The following is a 17,864-nucleotide window of genomic DNA, read 5'->3' as shown; positions in this document are numbered from 1 at the left end:
TAACTGTGACACAGTACAAAAATTTAGATCCTAAAGATTAAGCAAGGTCTTGGGGATGATAAGACACAGTCGAAGACAAGAAGATAACTTTTTGGTGATTCCTTAAAGAAGTTATTGAAGAGAGGATGTACAGATGTGCTGGCTAGCCTGAAACTGGAAAAATATCACACGTAAGAAGTTCTAGCAAATCTACATACATGCAGGAAAACCAGAAATTTATAATACATTGGGGAGCTGGAAGGTAGATGAGCAGAGATTTGCTTCTTATGGATACAGCAAGAGTGAACAATGGTTTTTCTTCACTTCAGTCAGGTTTTAGGACAGCTATTTGAAGAGCAACTGTTTAGCCAGAGAAATTAGGCCACATTTTTTTTTAGCTTCTTTGATATCCGTATTATTTCCTCAGCCACCCCAATGATGAGAAGGAGGCGTTCTTCCCCCGGAACCATTCCAATTCCAGCCTGAATTCTGTAGTGGGAAATCATCATCTCAATCACAATCACACAATTGACACTTGCGTGCCATTGATGGGAGAAGAGAGGATTGAGATGACAGAACCACACATCCATGACCCTGAGTACAGAGAGGTGAGTTTAAAAAAGGATATGTCAACCCTTCAAGTTAGACCAGGCTAAGTTACCTAAGTCATAGAGGCTAATACTATTTTTATTACAAGTAGTAAATTCATTACAAAGATTGTCTGAATGTGTTTCCCCTGTTCATCCCTTTATCCTATTGAGAACTAAGAGGGGTCTTGTATGAGATATTTTCTCAGCTTAATGTTTCAGACTCGCACTCAGATTTCTTTTATTTGACCGTATCTTGGTAGTGGCTCTTCCTCCTGTTTCTCAAGGTTACTCTTTCTGCCCATTACAGGATCAGATTGAATTGATCTGTAATTTACTAATTTAAATTAAAACTAATTTACAGTGGCGTGTAAGTTCAAGAAAAGTAAGTATATGAATTATGAACTGGTATGTGTGCACTGAAAACAAACAAACAAAACAGTTTTTAAAAAGCTTGTATCAAATAAAACCTGGATTTTACCACTAGTGTGAAATTGTGCATATTTCAGGGCCTTCCATAATTTATTCTGCTTCTGCTAGTCATGGAGACGGAATAAGAAGATGTTGGAGAAATGACTTAATCAAGAATATGAGTATATGGAGAAAGTAGGTCATTAAATTAAAGAAAGTAATTAGTATAATATAATGGTCCTGAGAATAAATTAAATTGATATATTAATTAATTAACAAATCCATGAATGTGTAAGGGGGATATAATGGAACAGTCTTTAACTTACCTTAAATAAACATGTAGAAAAGTAAGGGGTTAAAGTCTGTACCTTGTAGGGCCTTAGTAACTAGATTGTAGCTTATACATTTCACAAAGTCAAGGGCTACTCTAGCCACCACCAGCTAATTTGGATATTTCCTGTTGGGACAGAAAAACATGCACCTTCACAGCACTGAGGGACATCGTGGCAAATACATCAAATTGATGGAGAAGATTCCTGATGATGCTGAGGCCACCGTAGTGCTTGTTGGTAAGGAATCCTACATCAAAGTGCAGTACAAAGATTTTGAGAAAGGCTCATGGAATTAGGGGAGCTGTAGCATTTCCAATTATGTATATGCTGTTATATTTTGGTTTTATTCTATTCTGGGATGTGTATAACCTGTTCAGAGCCAGGCAATATTGGCGCAGTACATAAATATACACCAATAAAATAAAATAGAACAGTCTTGTACATTACCAGTACAGAGGCCAATAAGTAGCACTTTGTTCATATTAAAGTAACTAAACAAAAGGAGGGAAAGACAGTACATAAAAGAAACCACAATCATTTACTGACAGTAGTAGCAGCATTACCACTGGCTTACTGCATAAGATATAGAAACAGGACCCCTGCTAGGAAGCTAAGCATAGTCCCACCATTTCCATGCCTGACCAAAAGCATCATGGTTAGAGCCAGAATACAAGCATTATCGATCTCTCTATGTGTGTGTTTTCTTAACTGCTGTGGCTCAGCTTGTGTTCCATTGATATAGTAAGACTTTGGCTAGTTATCTATTAACTATGAGATCATTCTGAAATCTTAGCTTCTCAACCTGAAATTCTTAACTGAGAAAAACTAAGATTGACATAGGTTCTGTTCCTTCTTGGTTACCTTTATTTATGGAGTGGGGGGGGCAATGAAATTTCTGAATTGGCTTCATTACATTTGTTTTTGGATGAAAATAGATTTGCACACTGATGAAGATTATTATTTTTAAATTCAATCTTGATATATCTTTCACAAAAAAAATAGGACACAGTAACTTCCAGCTCTGAACTTGAGCTGCTTCTATTAGTCACAAATGTTGTATTAACAGCAATTGAAGCAGTAAGGTATCACTAAATGTAACATGAATCTGTCTATGCTGAACGCTTTCTGCCTAGACTTCCCTATCTGGGACATACTTGTAAATTCTACACTGATCTAATATCTCTGGTTTTATTCTTCATCTCCTCATAGGTTGTGTTGAATTTCTTGAACAACCATCAATGGCTTTTGTCCGTTTAAATGAAGCTGTGTTCCTGGAATCAGTTCTGGAAGTTCCGATTCCTGTTCGTTTCATCTTTGTTTTGCTCGGGCCAAGTCAGTCTAATGTGGATTACCATGAGATTGGACGTTCAATCTCTACTCTCATGTCAGACAAGGTAAAGAACTGGCTTTTCGTTCAGGCTCAAGCTCAAGCATAAATGGAGATGTTGGTCACATGAAAGGGTGTATGGAGTGACATAAACTACATGTCAAGGGCAAAAGTGAAGAGAATGGAAGAACAAAAAATGTCCTACATGTTAGATTTCAGAAAACAACAACGATACATTCTATATTAACCTCCCTACCTTTTCCAAGTTAAACTTACCTGGAGATTTTGATGGCCTTGATTTTGGACAGAGATTTTGATAGCATTAATTTTTGATGAAATTTATTTTCCAAAAAAAAGCTGGCTTAGAGCTGCAGCTATATTTTAGTTTCTACTTTCCTACTCAATTGTAAGTTTTGTGTGAAAATTATCCTTCCAAATATTCACAAGGTTCTAACAGGAGAAGTTGAAAAGTAAACTATAGTGACAAGAAGTATATTTCACCCCATTTCCTGTCTGGCCTGTTGAGCAATTGATCCAGCATTTTTATAGCATCTGTTGTGCATGAACTCTGTCCTCCTATTTGCCTTCAGCAATGTTTTTCATGTGGATGAATCTTTTAGTAATAATTTATCCACACTTCTGTTTAATGTAATTAAAGTGTAGTAGTGAAAAGGGAGTAATTCTTAAATCCCAGGATCACTGTCTCAGTTCTCTCCTACCAGTATTAAAATTTCTAAAAGTTTTTTTCTACCTGCTCAAAATGTTGCTCATTAATTCTGAAGTAGCCTGCTTTATTTGATGTAAAGGTACTACCAAACTGACCACAACAGTTTTACAGTTTTTCTAAATGTTTAACCTTATATAAAAATCTCACTGTATTTATGAGAGAATAGATGTTCTATCTGTTTTAAAACAAAGAAAAAATTACTGCCTCCCTCTCCCACCCCATGATTTAAAACAGAGCGCTTAAATTTTTTTAAGATAAACCAGAAAAATTAAACTACCACATAACAAGAACATGCTTAGCAACTGAATATGAACCTTATTAGGTTAATACTGTGTGAAAGGACTGTTAAAACAGAGATGAGAAATCAGTATCATCCTAGACATTGCAGAGCTGTAATTCCTAACATTCCTTGTTATTGATAAATTGACTGGGGCTGCTGGAGACTAGAGTTCAGCAACAACTGGGAGATCACGTATTTTACCTCAGCGCCAAATGATGTTTTAGTGTCAATACATGAATTGTCCACTGATTGGAATCAAGATTATATTGAATTGCTTGTGCGCTGAAGTTAAAGACTATAGAAGAACTTTAATAATATTTTAAACAAATGCATGTGTATGCATAGGCATACATGCACAAACACACATTTTCCCCAAAAGACAAAATGGGAACAAAATGTCAATTAAAGGCAACTGTACTGTTCCACTGAAAATGAACTGAGGGCTATATCTTGAGCTGGGGACTACACTACCCACTGGTAATATTAGGGTGGGCAGAAGCAGGTATAAAGATGTTATCTGTGTCTCACCATATTTTCCCATTGGTTTATAGCATTTCCATGAAGCCGCTTACCTGGCAGATGACCGCCAAGATCTGCTTAATGCCATCAATGAGTTCCTAGACTGCAGCATTGTCATTCCTCCATCAGAAGTAGAAGGGAAAGATTTGCTCAGATCAATTGCCACCTTCCAGAAAGTGCTGCTGAAGAAGAGAAGAGAGCGGGAGCAGAAGAAGTCCCTCAAAGAAACAAACTTTCAGGAATCTAAAGGTCTCTTCTGCCTTTGCCTATTGTATCTAATTCCTCTGATTCATACTGTGGCTAGAATAGAATGGGTGAGATATGACATACTCTTGACCTGTCAGTAACACTATTAAAAATTGATGCAGTAACAAAGTAGATGTTGAAGGCAGACTTTGTGGCAAATAGTAGAAATAAATAAAAGAAAATTTGATGCGAGCACCTGTCTGACTACATACAGTAGGATATTAGTGTGGAAAGGTGTCTTGCTTCAGCGCCTCTGACCAATTCCCTGCTCTTCTATTTTTGCCTTCCAGAGCTATGTGAGGTGAAAGCTGAAGAAGAAGAAGAGGGCGAGGAGGAGGAGGATGACCCTCTGAAGCGCACCGGCATTTTCTTTGGTGGTTTGGTGCGGGACATAAAGCGCAGGTACCCCAAGTATCTGAGTGACCTCAGAGATGCCCTGCACAGCCAGTGCCTCGCAGCCGTGCTATTCATCTACTTCGCTGCTCTCTCTCCTGCCATCACCTTTGGGGGACTGCTAGGTAACAAGTCCGCCCTCCTTTTTCCTCATCTCCCACTTCCCCACACATTTTCTGCTCAAGCTGGTTCCTGTATTTCTGTGCTACCCAAGATGTTGAGCAGGAGGTTAACATTTTGCTTCTATTAGCTGAGTGACTGGGATTGGTTCATGTGTCTGTGGTAGTCTAGTGGACAGGCTCCATTTGGCTCTTGCTGCATTCAGATGAGCTTGGCTTTGATCTCTTTCACCCCTGCCTGGCTCTAGGGCTTTCTAGTCTACTGCATGTCTCATCTTCTATGGCAACCACAAAAACTCTATCCCTCCTTATGTTGCTACAATGGGATTTTCATTAGCAAACAACCTAGGAGTCCAAACTGGAAAAGGATAAGGGCAGCAAACAAGAGAAGTCAATTTCAATCTCTTCTTATACACAAATGAAGGAGAATTGGAATAGTGATCAAGGTGTAGAGGCCAAGGAATACATATATGTAATCCAGTTTAATGTTACCCTGAGATAAGATGGGCAGCCAATAATTTTATAAACAAACAAACAAACAAACAAACAGATAAATAAGTAAATTTTAACAATCATAAAATTTCTGTAAACAAATTATTCCTCTGGCAAGAACATTTTTGTTGGAATGGAGAATGGGGAAGAGATTAAAAAAGGGCAACAAAATGGAAAACAGAGTTATGTGTAGCCCTTTAGAGTACTGGCTTTAACCATCTCCCCCTGCTTAAGTCCCTCCATGGACATACACTATCTACAGATTATTCCCAAAAGAATGGGGCTGTTGAAAGAAAAAAGGTTATCCACCTCTGATTAAAGAATTTAAAGGTAGGTACCACTGCACTGAGTTCACCTGGAAGTAGATAGGCAATCACCGTAGTTTGTTCACCGTATGATTTTGTCTGGCTGAATAAGTTCAAAATCTGACAGTCAAGTTGTCATATATTTAAGAACCTTTACCTTTTATATATATGTGTGTGTGTGTGTGTGTGTGTGTGTGTGTGTGTATGTATATATATATGTTAAATGTTTCTTAAGTATTTAGAATGCACTTGCTTTAGTTCCCAAACAGGGGACAAATCTTATTTCCTGTTTCAGCCTAACCCAAGGCCATCTACAGGCAGTAGCCACAGCAGTGGCAGCTCATATTTGTGTAATTTTTTTTTTGGCTTGCTATTCTTTGTTAGCAAGGCAAAAAAAATTACACACACGCACGCACACACACACACACATATATATTGATTTTTTTACAATAACAATCTTTAGTGCTTAATAAACAATGTGTTGTCTGAGTTCATAAATTTAACAACAATCAATAATAGTTAATTTCTATGATTTCATAATCAACATAACTAAAATACCTTTCCTTGATCCTCTCTTCTTCCAATAATATTCTCCTTTTATCAACATTGAACAAATATAGTTCTTAATACTTTCAATACATGCAAAGTTGAATATAAACATTTTTCTAGTATTTGTACAAATAACAGTAACATCAGTATGTAGCACCTTTTCAAATCAGCTTATTTTACAGTTGCATTTGCAAAAGGTCATCTTATATAATAGGTACTGTTTTCAGAATTTTTATTTAAGCTTAATTTCCCCTCCATATTCAAAACATTTCTTGTTAATTATAATTTTCACAAAATTGATTACATTTAAATATCTAAAATGTTTCATACATTTAAATCATCCCAATATTTTTTCTTTTCCCATATTGTAAAGAAATACTATATACTACTTATAAATCACATCTCTCTTATTGTAAAACCCATTCATATCTAAAATTTAACTATTTTTTTAACCATATTCAAACAAGTGTTTGGTCATATAGTACTCCATCTAGATGTTCAAATCATGTCTCTTGAGTCTGGCTCTCACCTATTCTTATTCAAGCTTAATTTCCCCTCAGTATTCAAAACATTACTTGTCAGTTATAATTTTTTCCAAGTCGATTACATTAGAATGTCCAAAACATTTCATTCATCTAAATCATCCCATTATTTTTACATTTCCCATATCACAAAAAAATTATACTACATATAAATCACATCTATCTTGCTATAGAACCCATTCATATCCAAAATGTAACTATTCTTTTAACCATATTCAAACAAGTGTTTAATCATGTAGTACTCCATCTGGTAGGTCAAATCATGTCTCCTGACTCTGGCTCTCGCCTTCATCTTTTGCCAAGGTTCTTCCTGTATTTTTATAAGTGTTGTTAAAGATGGGAAAGACAAATTGAGTGAAGCACTTTTGAGGTGGAATTTTGCCCATTTATAAAAGCTTCCACTTTCCTTCCCCTCAATTTCTCTTTTCATTTTTTGTCTCCCAAACTCTAGTGGTTCTCCTGACAGCTTAATAGTCCATTTTGTCAAATCTTCATCCTCAGCTTTGTTTTGAAATCCTGAAAAATAGAATGTCTTTTCGTTTCTGATATTATAGCAGAATCCTGCAGATTTTTCTTGGTCTGTGTTACTGTGATTTTCTTTGTAGCTTCCATCTTTAATTTGCTTTCCTCTGGTTTTTGTTCTGTTCTCTGATTTATTTGTTCATTCTTTGTCATCATTTTCTGAGAGTTTTTTAATTGAGCTTAGGTCAAAGATGTGCTCATTTATGTCATCAAAATTATTTTTAATCCCATCAGGATTTGAGACAATTGTCTTTCAAATTAATTGCAACATAGCATGCATTTCCGCCTGGAAAATATTTGTCTAGTCTTGAAGTACTACTCTTGCAGATATCTCATATTCCAGACTGGAGTTTTTAGAAAAGAATATTGAGTGTGGTTTCCTGCCACTACTGTGTATGCAACCTCCATTTTTATCAACCCAACCAGTCCTAAGTTCCAAACACCATAGTCTTATATAGTTCTTATCTTTATGAACAGTCCAAAATGTTCAATCACTTAAAACAATCCAATAGTTTCCCCCTAGAAAGATAGCCAAAAATTAAGGTTTTTCTTTCTATGCAGATGATTCTTAAACTCAGATATCACAGCTTAGTAAGTCTTTATAATCCAAGAAGGTCAGCCATTTTTATAACAATTGTATATCTCATTCTGTGAAAGATAGCCTAATATATTTTCTTTCCTCTGTTCCCAGCTGTTCTCTGTTTAGCTGAGAGTCACTGTGGATCAAAGGAACAAGTTGTGCTCTATTTCTGTGTTTCTTGCCAATTTCTGAGGCAGGGCAACTGCAGTTCTATCCTCTGATTCATCACTAGATGTCAGTAGCTGTTTATTTTCTAACCTCCAAAATGGAAAAAAAAATATTTTCTTATAATTTCATCAATATTCTTTCAAATGGAAAATCTTGACAATTTCCATAGTTTTCAGTTTTATCCAGATTGTAACTTTACATAATCCATTTCAATGTATTTCTGTCCCCCGTAAAAATTAAATCGCTCCTTCCTTCTATGGAAGAGTGGGGTTATAGTCCCCTTCCTTCTCACTTTCGGAGGATTTTTTGCTTCTTGGGGATCTTTTCCAGGAAATCAGTTTCAAAATAAAGAAGAGAAGATCAATGTTCCAAACACGCTGTTCACTGTTGTTCTTAGTTGGTGCTTTTGGACTTCGGATGCTGGTAGCTTGGGCTAGACACCGGAGTGTACCTAGCCTTTCTCCTGTCGGGTTGGAGGGCTTCCCCTATACTGGATTCACAGATGACCACTGTAAAATCACAGTTACTCATAAGTAACTAGTTGTTTTTAGTCCTCTTCAGAGCCAGTAGAGATCTTTCTGGGACAGATTGAATATCAGTTGTTTGGCCATGAGAATTATGCACGGATAGGTTCATATATTGCATTAAGCCATAACATTGTTTATTTGGTTTGGCTTTTATATGAGTCTAACCATTCGGGTTTGTTAGCCATTAATCATAACATAGTATAGAGACCCAGGCAACAATAGATTATTCAACAAGTTGTGCTTAAATAAATCAGACTTAGTGTGATATAAGAACCTAGCCAGAGGAGTGTGTGTTTCTCTGTGTGTGTCCATTTTCGGATGCAATTGTAGACCGTATATAATCTATTCCAGAATGCAGGTGTAATAGTAGAATAGATACGTATGGAAGGACTCATTAGCAGTGGCAACTGAGAGAAAAATATTTTTTTTCTTTAAACCCCAGATGTGGGGGGGGGGGGAAACTGTACGGATATTTATATCTGCAACATTGCAGTGTATCCTAAAGACATTGTTTTCTTTTTACAGGTGAGAAAACAGATGGTCTCATGGGTGTTTCCGAACTGATTATCTCCACATCAGTAGTGGGCATGCTCTTTTCACTTCTAAGTGCACAGCCACTCCTTGTCATTGGTTTCTCAGGGCCCCTGCTGGTCTTTGAAGAAGCTTTTTACAAGGTATGTAAAAATAATGCTGTTAAACTACTGAACAGATAAGACGTATGAGAAATGATTTGTATGAAGTGTTTCTCAAGTATGCTGAAACCATTTTTACTATCTCGTTAAAGTTAGCTACAAATGAGGATGTTTCTACTTCACAACATATAACAGTCATACTACACAAAGACCTGATCTTTTCTGCCGGCATGTTTTTATGAAGCTATTATGCTGCTCAAGTAACATCTAGATTTGGCCTGTTTAAGGCTAGTGATGGTTCATATTGTAAAAAAAAAAAGTTTACTACTCTCCACAAATGGATCCAATAGTTATCAATTGTTGTGTATTCATACTTTTAGCAAATTGTGCTCATGATAAGAGTACTGGTCTTCAATTAACTATTTAAGATAAATGCATTGCCTTAGCTAAGATGGCAGTGTGTTGCTTTATAATGGTGTATGGCAGTAGTTTATATATTTATTCAATTTTTGTAGCCACACAACTTAATCAACGATCAACCTGGCTGTTTTTGCTGCTGCTGCTGCTGCTTTGAATGTTTTCTATCTGTGCCTGCAAGAATTTTGCACTCAGAGGGTCTCTCTCTTCAGCGGGCTTAGCAATCATATGGGTAGCATTCTATATATTGTATTAAACAGGGAAGGAGGTTGGGTAATTAATCTGCAATTCTATCTCAAAGCAGCCTGGTAAGGCTTAATGGAATAAGACAGTGGATATTGGGAAATAGGTTAGTAACCCACTATGGGTTTTTTGAAACTTCCTCCATATACAAATTAGAGTTCATACTGTCTCCATTGCAATCTTATGCAGTGTTTTGATAAACTTCAATTATTGTTGTCTTCTTGAAACAATAGATACCTGCAAGATCATATTATGGGGACTTGTTGAGAATAGACTAAGAAACTATACAGGGTGAGAAGACAGATTTAGGTGATGTCTCTAAGCTCCCAATTTTTATTTATTTATTTCCAGTTTTGTCAGAGCCAGAACATCGAGTATTTGACAGGTCGGGTGTGGATTGGCTTCTGGCTCATTGTCTTCATTGTTATTATTGTGGCTGCTGAAGGCAGCTTCTTAGTGCGCTACATTACACCCTTCACCCAGGAGATTTTTGCCTTCCTCATCTCCCTCATCTTCATTTATGAAACATTCTACAAGCTGTACAAGGTAAGCTTTCTCCAAAGAGTTTGTGATTAGCTGCTTATATCAGCTGTTGTATTCAGTTTAAAATAACTGGTAGGCATGTGGTTCTTTACTAATTTTGATCTGTTTTTACTAACCCCTGTCATGCTAAACCTAAATAAAAGGTTTTAACAGCTACAGTTTCTGTGGCTGAAATGAGTGATATAATAATAAATGCCTTTCTTCCTTATGCTGTGTTCCCAGATATTTGCAGAACATCCTTTGCTGCGATTCTATCCAGCAAATCTTCAAAGAAATTTGAATTCTAGCATATTACCTGCCGATTCTACAGTCCTTGATATCCGAATGCAACCCAACACAGCCCTTCTATCCCTCATCCTCATGTTGGGGACCTTTTTCATTGCCTTTTTTATGCGCAAATTTAAGAACAGCCGTTTTTTGGGAGGAAAGGTAAACCTAAGATCTGGTTCCAAGTAAAAATGTATTGTGGCTTTTCTCCCATGCAACTCTTTCAGTGGATTTATTTGTATTTTTCATTCTAATTCCCAATGAAATTAGGATTCCCAAAAGTAATAAATGAAGTAGTCTTTCTGAGTCCTTGTGTCATTTCTTAATAGATAGCTTGGCCAAAATCATAGCCGTGGAATCAAAAGGCATTTCCTCTTCCTCCTGCAATGCTCAATTTTAATCTGTCTCTATAGAAATTTGGGTATTCAACTTCCACTATATTTTAAAAGTGAAAATGCTCCTGAGTTGTTGTAAATCTGGAGAGTGTTCAAAGTAAATAACCTTGAACCTGGCCAAGTAAGTTCTATGGAACTGGCAACGCAGAGATAAAAAGACATAAAGTATTAAAGATATATCCATTATCCTTCAGAAAGTGTATTATTGCCCCATCAATGTGCTTTTGCTTAGAATCACCCTTCTATGTCATATGGGGCATTTCTTCAGAAGTTGGGAAAATTGGGTTCAGAAGGTAGATTTGATCTCCCAACAATATCTCCAATTTGTCATTTTTATCTCCCATATTTGTTCTATAGGCCCGGCGAATCATTGGAGATTTTGGAATCCCTATTTCCATACTTGTCATGGTTCTGGTAGACTATACTATTACTGATACGTATACACAGGTTGGTGTTGCATGTCTGAAATATTCACCATCTCATGGGAACTATAATACATTGATTTTTCTAAGCATGTGGAGTTAATCTTTTTGCTTTTTAATTTTTTTATTAGTTTATAATATATAATACAACAGAGCAAAAGAAAATAGTAGGAAAATAGGGGAGGAAAAAGGGAAAGGAAAAGTGCAGGGCAAGGAGAAAAAAGAAGGAAAACGCATTGACTTCTGGCTTCCTTTGGTGCCGTAGAATAAGATAGTAACATCAAACATCAACTTTTTCTTTCACATAATAATATTATAAAGTAGCCATTTCTATAACAACAAACCTATTAATCAGTAAAACCCAAAATCAAAGTTTCATTTTTCCCCCCACAAAGTCCAGAAGCAGTTTCCAAGTAGAAACAAAAGTACGGGTAATTGTATTTTTTTTTCTTTAATCAAAGCAGTCAGTTTGGCCATCTCTGCTAACTCCATCAACTTTTGTAACCATTCATCCATTTAGAGTTAATCTTGTGTGTGCAGAACTCTGAATTTATGCCTTTTAATCAGCATTCAGTTCAGAAGGCTGCCATGCAGAAAATAAAGGGTGTCCCAGGCATATTGTGTGATGTATTGATCAGCTGACCTCTGCTTCAATGGGAGGTTTTGTTAAAATGTGGAGTCATCTAAGGACAAACAACTACTTGTTTGTCTGGGCTTCTGAATAGCACCAAATGCTATGTTATAGTATGAACCTGGAGAGTTAGGATATTTGTGATTGTAGAAGCAGGTACATCTTTAGTGCAGTTAAAAGCTAAAATTCCCATCTAGATTTCATAGTTATAGCAAAATGTATCAAGCTAGGATTAAACATACAGAACCAATTTAAGGCTAAAAACTATACATACAGAAATATTATCTATTGAGATGACTTAGGAAAACTTTGGAATTAAGCCATGTAAAATTGCTTTTCATCCCAGTTGACTTCTGTTATGAAGATAGGCAGTTAAAAGATGCACATACATGGTAACACAGGTCAGGCTAGGGTTTATTAAGAACTAAAAATCTGTCAACTTTGCAAATGAGCCTGGCTGCAGCCATTTTTTCCCCTCGTTTGAAGTTGCCACATGGAACGGAGGGAGGTGCTTCGTTAGTCCAAATAATCTTCTGTCCCATGGGAACCAAGGTCATCGGCTACTCCTGGGATTAGGGACTGGACGTTGCATTAAAAAGCCCGCCAAATTAGTATATTGAGGAACGCAGTTGATAGCATAGTTTTGTGGGTGGGACATTAAACTTTATAAATGAGAAATTGTTACTTGTGCATTCAGCCTTGGTTTTAGTTTTGACCGTGCCGATACTTTGTAACTAATAAACATGTTCCTTGAGGGATTTTCAAGCCTCAAGAGTTCTGCTTTGTCTCTTGTCAGTCAGAACCATGAGACTGTGTGTATACATATGTGCTATTATCTTATCCCAATTTTAACATTTAGTGTGCTGATATGTTATATTCTCCTTACAGAAGTTGAATGTGCCCTCAGTGCTGTCAGTTACGGCCCCAGATAAACGGGGCTGGTTCATCCATCCCTTAGGAAGCCAGCAGATCTTTCCCCTCTGGATGATGTTTGCTTCTGCCATTCCTGCACTACTGGTCTTCATCCTTATCTTTATGGAAACCCAGATCACCACGTAAGTGCCAGACCTTTATGTTATAGATTAGGTTACTCATATTTATCATCCTATGAGTCCTAAGTAAATGCCAAAGTTCACTGGAAATGGTGAGGAAGTCAGAATTAAGGCAATGAGGATTTTAAATATTCTTACTGTCCATATTGCACAAGAATGTTCCCATCTGCTTCCAATAACTACTATGTGCATGTCACACAGGAAGCTTTATCTGCACTATAGAACTTAATTGCTGGCTCTGCTTTTTCATTTATTACCAACGTGCCCCATCTCTTTCCCAACTAAAAAAAAGCTGTTGCAAAACATTTTAAACCATGACATCTTTATATTTCCCTTAGTAAAGCAAAGATGTGTTAGGATGTCCTTGAAACTCACACATGTTCTGTTGCCATCTTTTTTGTAGTCTGATTGTCAGCAAGAAGGAACGGAAACTGTTGAAGGGATCAGGCTTCCATCTTGATTTGCTGCTTATTGGGACAATGGGAGGACTTTGTGCCCTTTTGGGATTGCCTTGGCTCACAGCTGCCACTGTCCGTTCCATTACTCATGTCAATGCCCTTACTGTAATGAGCAAGGCCATAGCTCCTGGTGAGAAGCCAAAAATCAAGGAAGTGAAAGAACAACGTGTGACAGGAATGCTCATCGCTGGCCTTGTTGGTGAGGTCCTCTCAGAGGAATATGTCTTTGTGATGATTATGTTCATTTGATGAAATTAGATTAATCTGCCTGGCCAGCATCATCTGTTTAATGATTCTATTTAATACATACTTTAGTTGGGTTGGAGGTTTGAATAGATGATTTTCTCAGAATCATAGAAACAATAAAATCAGCATATCTTCTGCCTTCCAAACTATGAATATGTATACAGTGGTACTTCGGTACTCATCCTTAATTGGCTCCAGGAGACACTAAAAAGAATGAGTACCAAACTAACCATGTGACTTACCACGTGACACTTCATTTCAGCTGGGAAGGACTTTCTATCTGTCCCTTTTCCTATGTTGGCAACCTTCCCAGCATGGTCGACTTTCTGTCTGTCCTTTGCAGCTGCCCCCTACTTCCTTTTGCAGTGTGTCAAGTACTAAAACAAACGCTGAGTACCAGGACAACATTTTCACATCAAAATGCATTGAGTACCAAATTTGATGAGTTTTGAAGTAGTCAAGTACTGAGGTACCACTGTATCTGTATATCTCTGCCAGCTCCATTCTTCTGAATTCCTTGGAAAGTTACGTGTGCCATTTTAGACATTGTCTTATATTCTCACTATAGTTACACTGGTATCTTGGAAAGAAAATTGAACATTCTGTGCTATTTGCAGGTCTCTCCATTGCCATGGGAAGTATTCTTCGTCAGATTCCATTGGCTGTGCTGTTCGGCGTTTTTCTGTATATGGGTGTGACATCTTTGACTGGCATTCAGTTATATGAACGGCTCCTTCTTATCTTCATGCCATCCAAGCATCACCCTGATCACGTTTATGTTATCAAGGTAGTATCCCTTCAGGGAAATTGGGAAAGTAAAGAATGAATCATTGGATGGCAAGGTGAACAATGTTTGCAGGTGGAAGTAGTGAATGGAGATTGGGATGGCATTACAAGAACAATGGTATTTTATTAAGAATATAGTCTGTGTGTTTTAATAATAGTTACTATCTGATGTTCCTGTACTTTTCTTCCCTGAGAGTCACTGGGACTCAAGCACCCTATATTATTTATTATTATTATTATTATTATTATTATTATTATTATTATTATTATTATTATTATTGTCATCCAGATGTTCACACTAGATTTGGCATTTTTATCCATCTATCGAGTCCTTCCCAGGGATATGGAATAGGCAGATGTTGATATTTCATGATATTATTATTTCCAAGATCCATTTTTTTTTTATCAACCTTCTTTTGTTGTTGCTTTTGTGCACAAGATTTCTTTAACACCTTTTTCTCCTTCAGGTGAAGACTTGGCGAATGAATCTCTTCACATGCATCCAACTAGCCTGCATTGTATTGCTTTGGGTGGTAAAATCCACTGTGGCATCATTGGCTTTCCCATTTGTCCTGATCATGACAGTTCCTCTACGGCGATACCTGTTGCCACGTTTCTTCCATGAAAGAGAACTGAAAGCGGTAAGATGCTAAGAGAACTAATCTTTATTTGACCATTGTCCACGTTTACTTTTGTCAAATGGATAATATGCTTTATAAAGTATGCCGCACAAGTACCACTTGAAGAGGAAGAACAAGCAATTTAATGTTTGCCTTCCTCACTGCATTACAATGGATACTTATTCCTCTTTTCCCTCTCACTTGCAGCTAGACTCAGAGGATGCAGAGCCAAACTTCGATGAAGATGGGCGTGATGAATACAATGAACTTCACATGCCAGTATGAGCAGGCTGCTAGATGGCCACTGGTTCTTTCCTGGCATTGTGGGATAAGCTGTTCTCCTCGTGCTGTTCCTGGAGTGGCTTTTGAACTGATCATAGGTCTAGTCCAATTGGCAGCTGAGTCACAACCCTCCCAGAAGCCCCAGACCACAAGAGAACTTGGGCAAGCAGAGCAAGAGGAGTTGCTGCCTTCTTATGGACAGACACAGAATATAATTCCAGCCACTAGCACCCATGCTCCTTCTGAACAGACCTTGTGGTAGTGCTGTGCCATATATTGACCTGAATACATAGACACCTTAGCCAGTTGTTATTAGTCTCCTGTCTAGAGAAGATTAAACTGTTTTGCAGTTGGAAAAATATCAGCAGGTTAACAAAGGAAGAGGCAAGTAAACCTTCTCGAATGTTAAGGGCAATGCTTTTCTTTCAGAATTAAATTTTCTGGGGTGGTAGCAGGAAATGGAAGAATAGCTGGTGTTTATTTATTGAACTTTAGACATTTAGTCTCATGACTGTTTAAGAGAGCGTGCTTCATCTACTCTTCTGCATGATATCCTTGCCTGGGATTTCATGTTTATGGGAACCTTTGATCCTTTCCTTTTGAGGAATGGCAATAAGGATTGTTGGAGACCACAAATTGCAGTGTGTACCAGCAAGGTTTTCAGTACCGTGATGTGCTCAGCAAGTGGAATGTGGTATTTGTGCAATATTCATGGGCACTAGGAAGGAAGTCCATTTACACAGGGAAGGAAGAAGTGCAGGTAAAAATTTGATGGTGCAGGCTGGATACCAGGAACAAACTGACTAATGATGGAGTGAAAAATTGAATGATGGATATGGTTCTAAGTGAGATCATTCCCCCAAATTTTACACTATTCTCATGCTGTTCTTCTCCCCTCTTGCAAAGAAAGTAAAACATGCAACCAGACAACTAGGAATTTCAGAAGCTAAAGCTGAAACCTAATCTAGTTAATTATCAGATCCACCAAGCCTATTTGTTATATTCAGTCACTTCCTTTCCACTTAGTAGTCTTCCATGCTTTACCTTCATTGCTCCTCTTGCTTTGTTCTTTAGTCTCTCCATGGTCATTGCACTACTCATTTTAGTATTTCTTTAAGCAGCCCTAGCTGGGTCAACAGAGTCACTTCTCCAGAAAAGCTACTGATGGCTGGGCCCTGACAATTAATGAATAAGATATCTCTGAGGGAGAGCTAAAATATTCTGCATTTGTAGTTTTTAAGCGCTGTATTGTACAAGCTTTCTATAGGGATAAAGGATTGTCTTCATTTGCCTTTTGCTATGTCAAAGCAATAGTTTCTAGCTCCTGGATTTTACCTGACCCTAAAACCTTCTGCCTTTTTCTCAGGCCCATATCACCCTTGTATCTCCCACTGACAACTGCCTAGTTTTCTTTTAATTTAGTCCTGCTACTTTCTTCTACAGTTGCCATATAAAGATCAGATTTTGTGACAAAGCTAAACTGCATGGAAGATGCTTTGGCTTTGTTCACTAAATTTGAACTTTTAGAATCTGAAAAGCCTGCTCCCTTTTCAGTTGCATTCATTCAGTCATGTACATTGCATTTGTGCTTGATTCATAGGCCAAACATATACCCAAACACCATGCAGCACAAGTTCAGTGCAAGATTCCAGCAGTGCTATCCTACTTGGATCATTAAACAGGGAATCTAGGGAACTGTGAAGTCCTGTTCCATCAATCTGTTGTATGTAAGTGGAATAAAAGATATACACAAAAGGTCAACCCTGACTTGCCTCTAGTGAGGCAGCAAACCATATGACATAAGAATTTGGTTCATGGCACCACTCTGCTCCACTGCCTCTCTCTGTTACTAAAATGGAGGCTGTCCCTACCCACCTACCTCAGGGGTTACCTATTGAGGGCTGGATTGTCATGAGGCCATATATATATTCCTCTATTCATTCCCAGCTGGCTGCCAGCCTACCCCACCCACAGACAGTGACCTCCATTGTGCCCTGTGTAGCAAATCTGAACTGTCGGGGCAGAGACCCCAATACAACTCCTCTGAATGTAATAGGAAGGATATGGCTGCACCAATAAATCTTTCACTGGTATGTTTTGCCTGGTTCCTTTTATATGCTCCTGAAATGGAAAATCCAGCAAAAAAAGCCCCATTCAAGTAGAATCAGGGCTTTTTTGTCATAGAATGCTCAGAATAGAGTTCCGGCACCTTTTTTGGATGGAACCTTGTAGGGTAGGCAAGGCGGGTTGTATGACGTGTGAGTT

General features: G+C 37.7%; 1 protein-coding gene across 1 annotated transcript in view; it reads left to right on the top strand.

Moving 5' to 3' along the window:
* SLC4A3 (solute carrier family 4 member 3) overlaps positions 1-16,535 on the top strand; it is a 49,897-nt gene extending 33,362 nt beyond the window's left edge. Inside the window, exons 10-23 of the mRNA XM_083349756.1 lie at positions 407-587; positions 1,447-1,546; positions 2,519-2,703; positions 4,195-4,411; positions 4,699-4,926; positions 9,131-9,279; positions 10,249-10,443; positions 10,663-10,869; positions 11,460-11,549; positions 13,044-13,210; positions 13,611-13,864; positions 14,529-14,698; positions 15,165-15,338; positions 15,525-16,535. Of these exons, the coding sequence (XP_083205882.1) occupies positions 407-587; positions 1,447-1,546; positions 2,519-2,703; positions 4,195-4,411; positions 4,699-4,926; positions 9,131-9,279; positions 10,249-10,443; positions 10,663-10,869; positions 11,460-11,549; positions 13,044-13,210; positions 13,611-13,864; positions 14,529-14,698; positions 15,165-15,338; positions 15,525-15,602 (2,395 nt within the window). The 3' untranslated portion in view covers positions 15,603-16,535. The remainder of the gene's footprint in view (positions 1-406; positions 588-1,446; positions 1,547-2,518; positions 2,704-4,194; positions 4,412-4,698; positions 4,927-9,130; positions 9,280-10,248; positions 10,444-10,662; positions 10,870-11,459; positions 11,550-13,043; positions 13,211-13,610; positions 13,865-14,528; positions 14,699-15,164; positions 15,339-15,524) is intronic.
* The last annotated feature ends 1,329 nt before the right edge of the window (positions 16,536-17,864 follow it).

This window comes from Vipera ursinii (genome assembly GCF_947247035.1).
Source record: "Vipera ursinii genome assembly, chromosome: 1".
NCBI classification, from domain to species: domain Eukaryota; kingdom Metazoa; phylum Chordata; class Lepidosauria; order Squamata; family Viperidae; genus Vipera; species Vipera ursinii.
The sequence above is the reverse complement of the archived record's forward strand: the minus strand, read 5'-3'. Positions and strand labels throughout refer to the sequence as shown.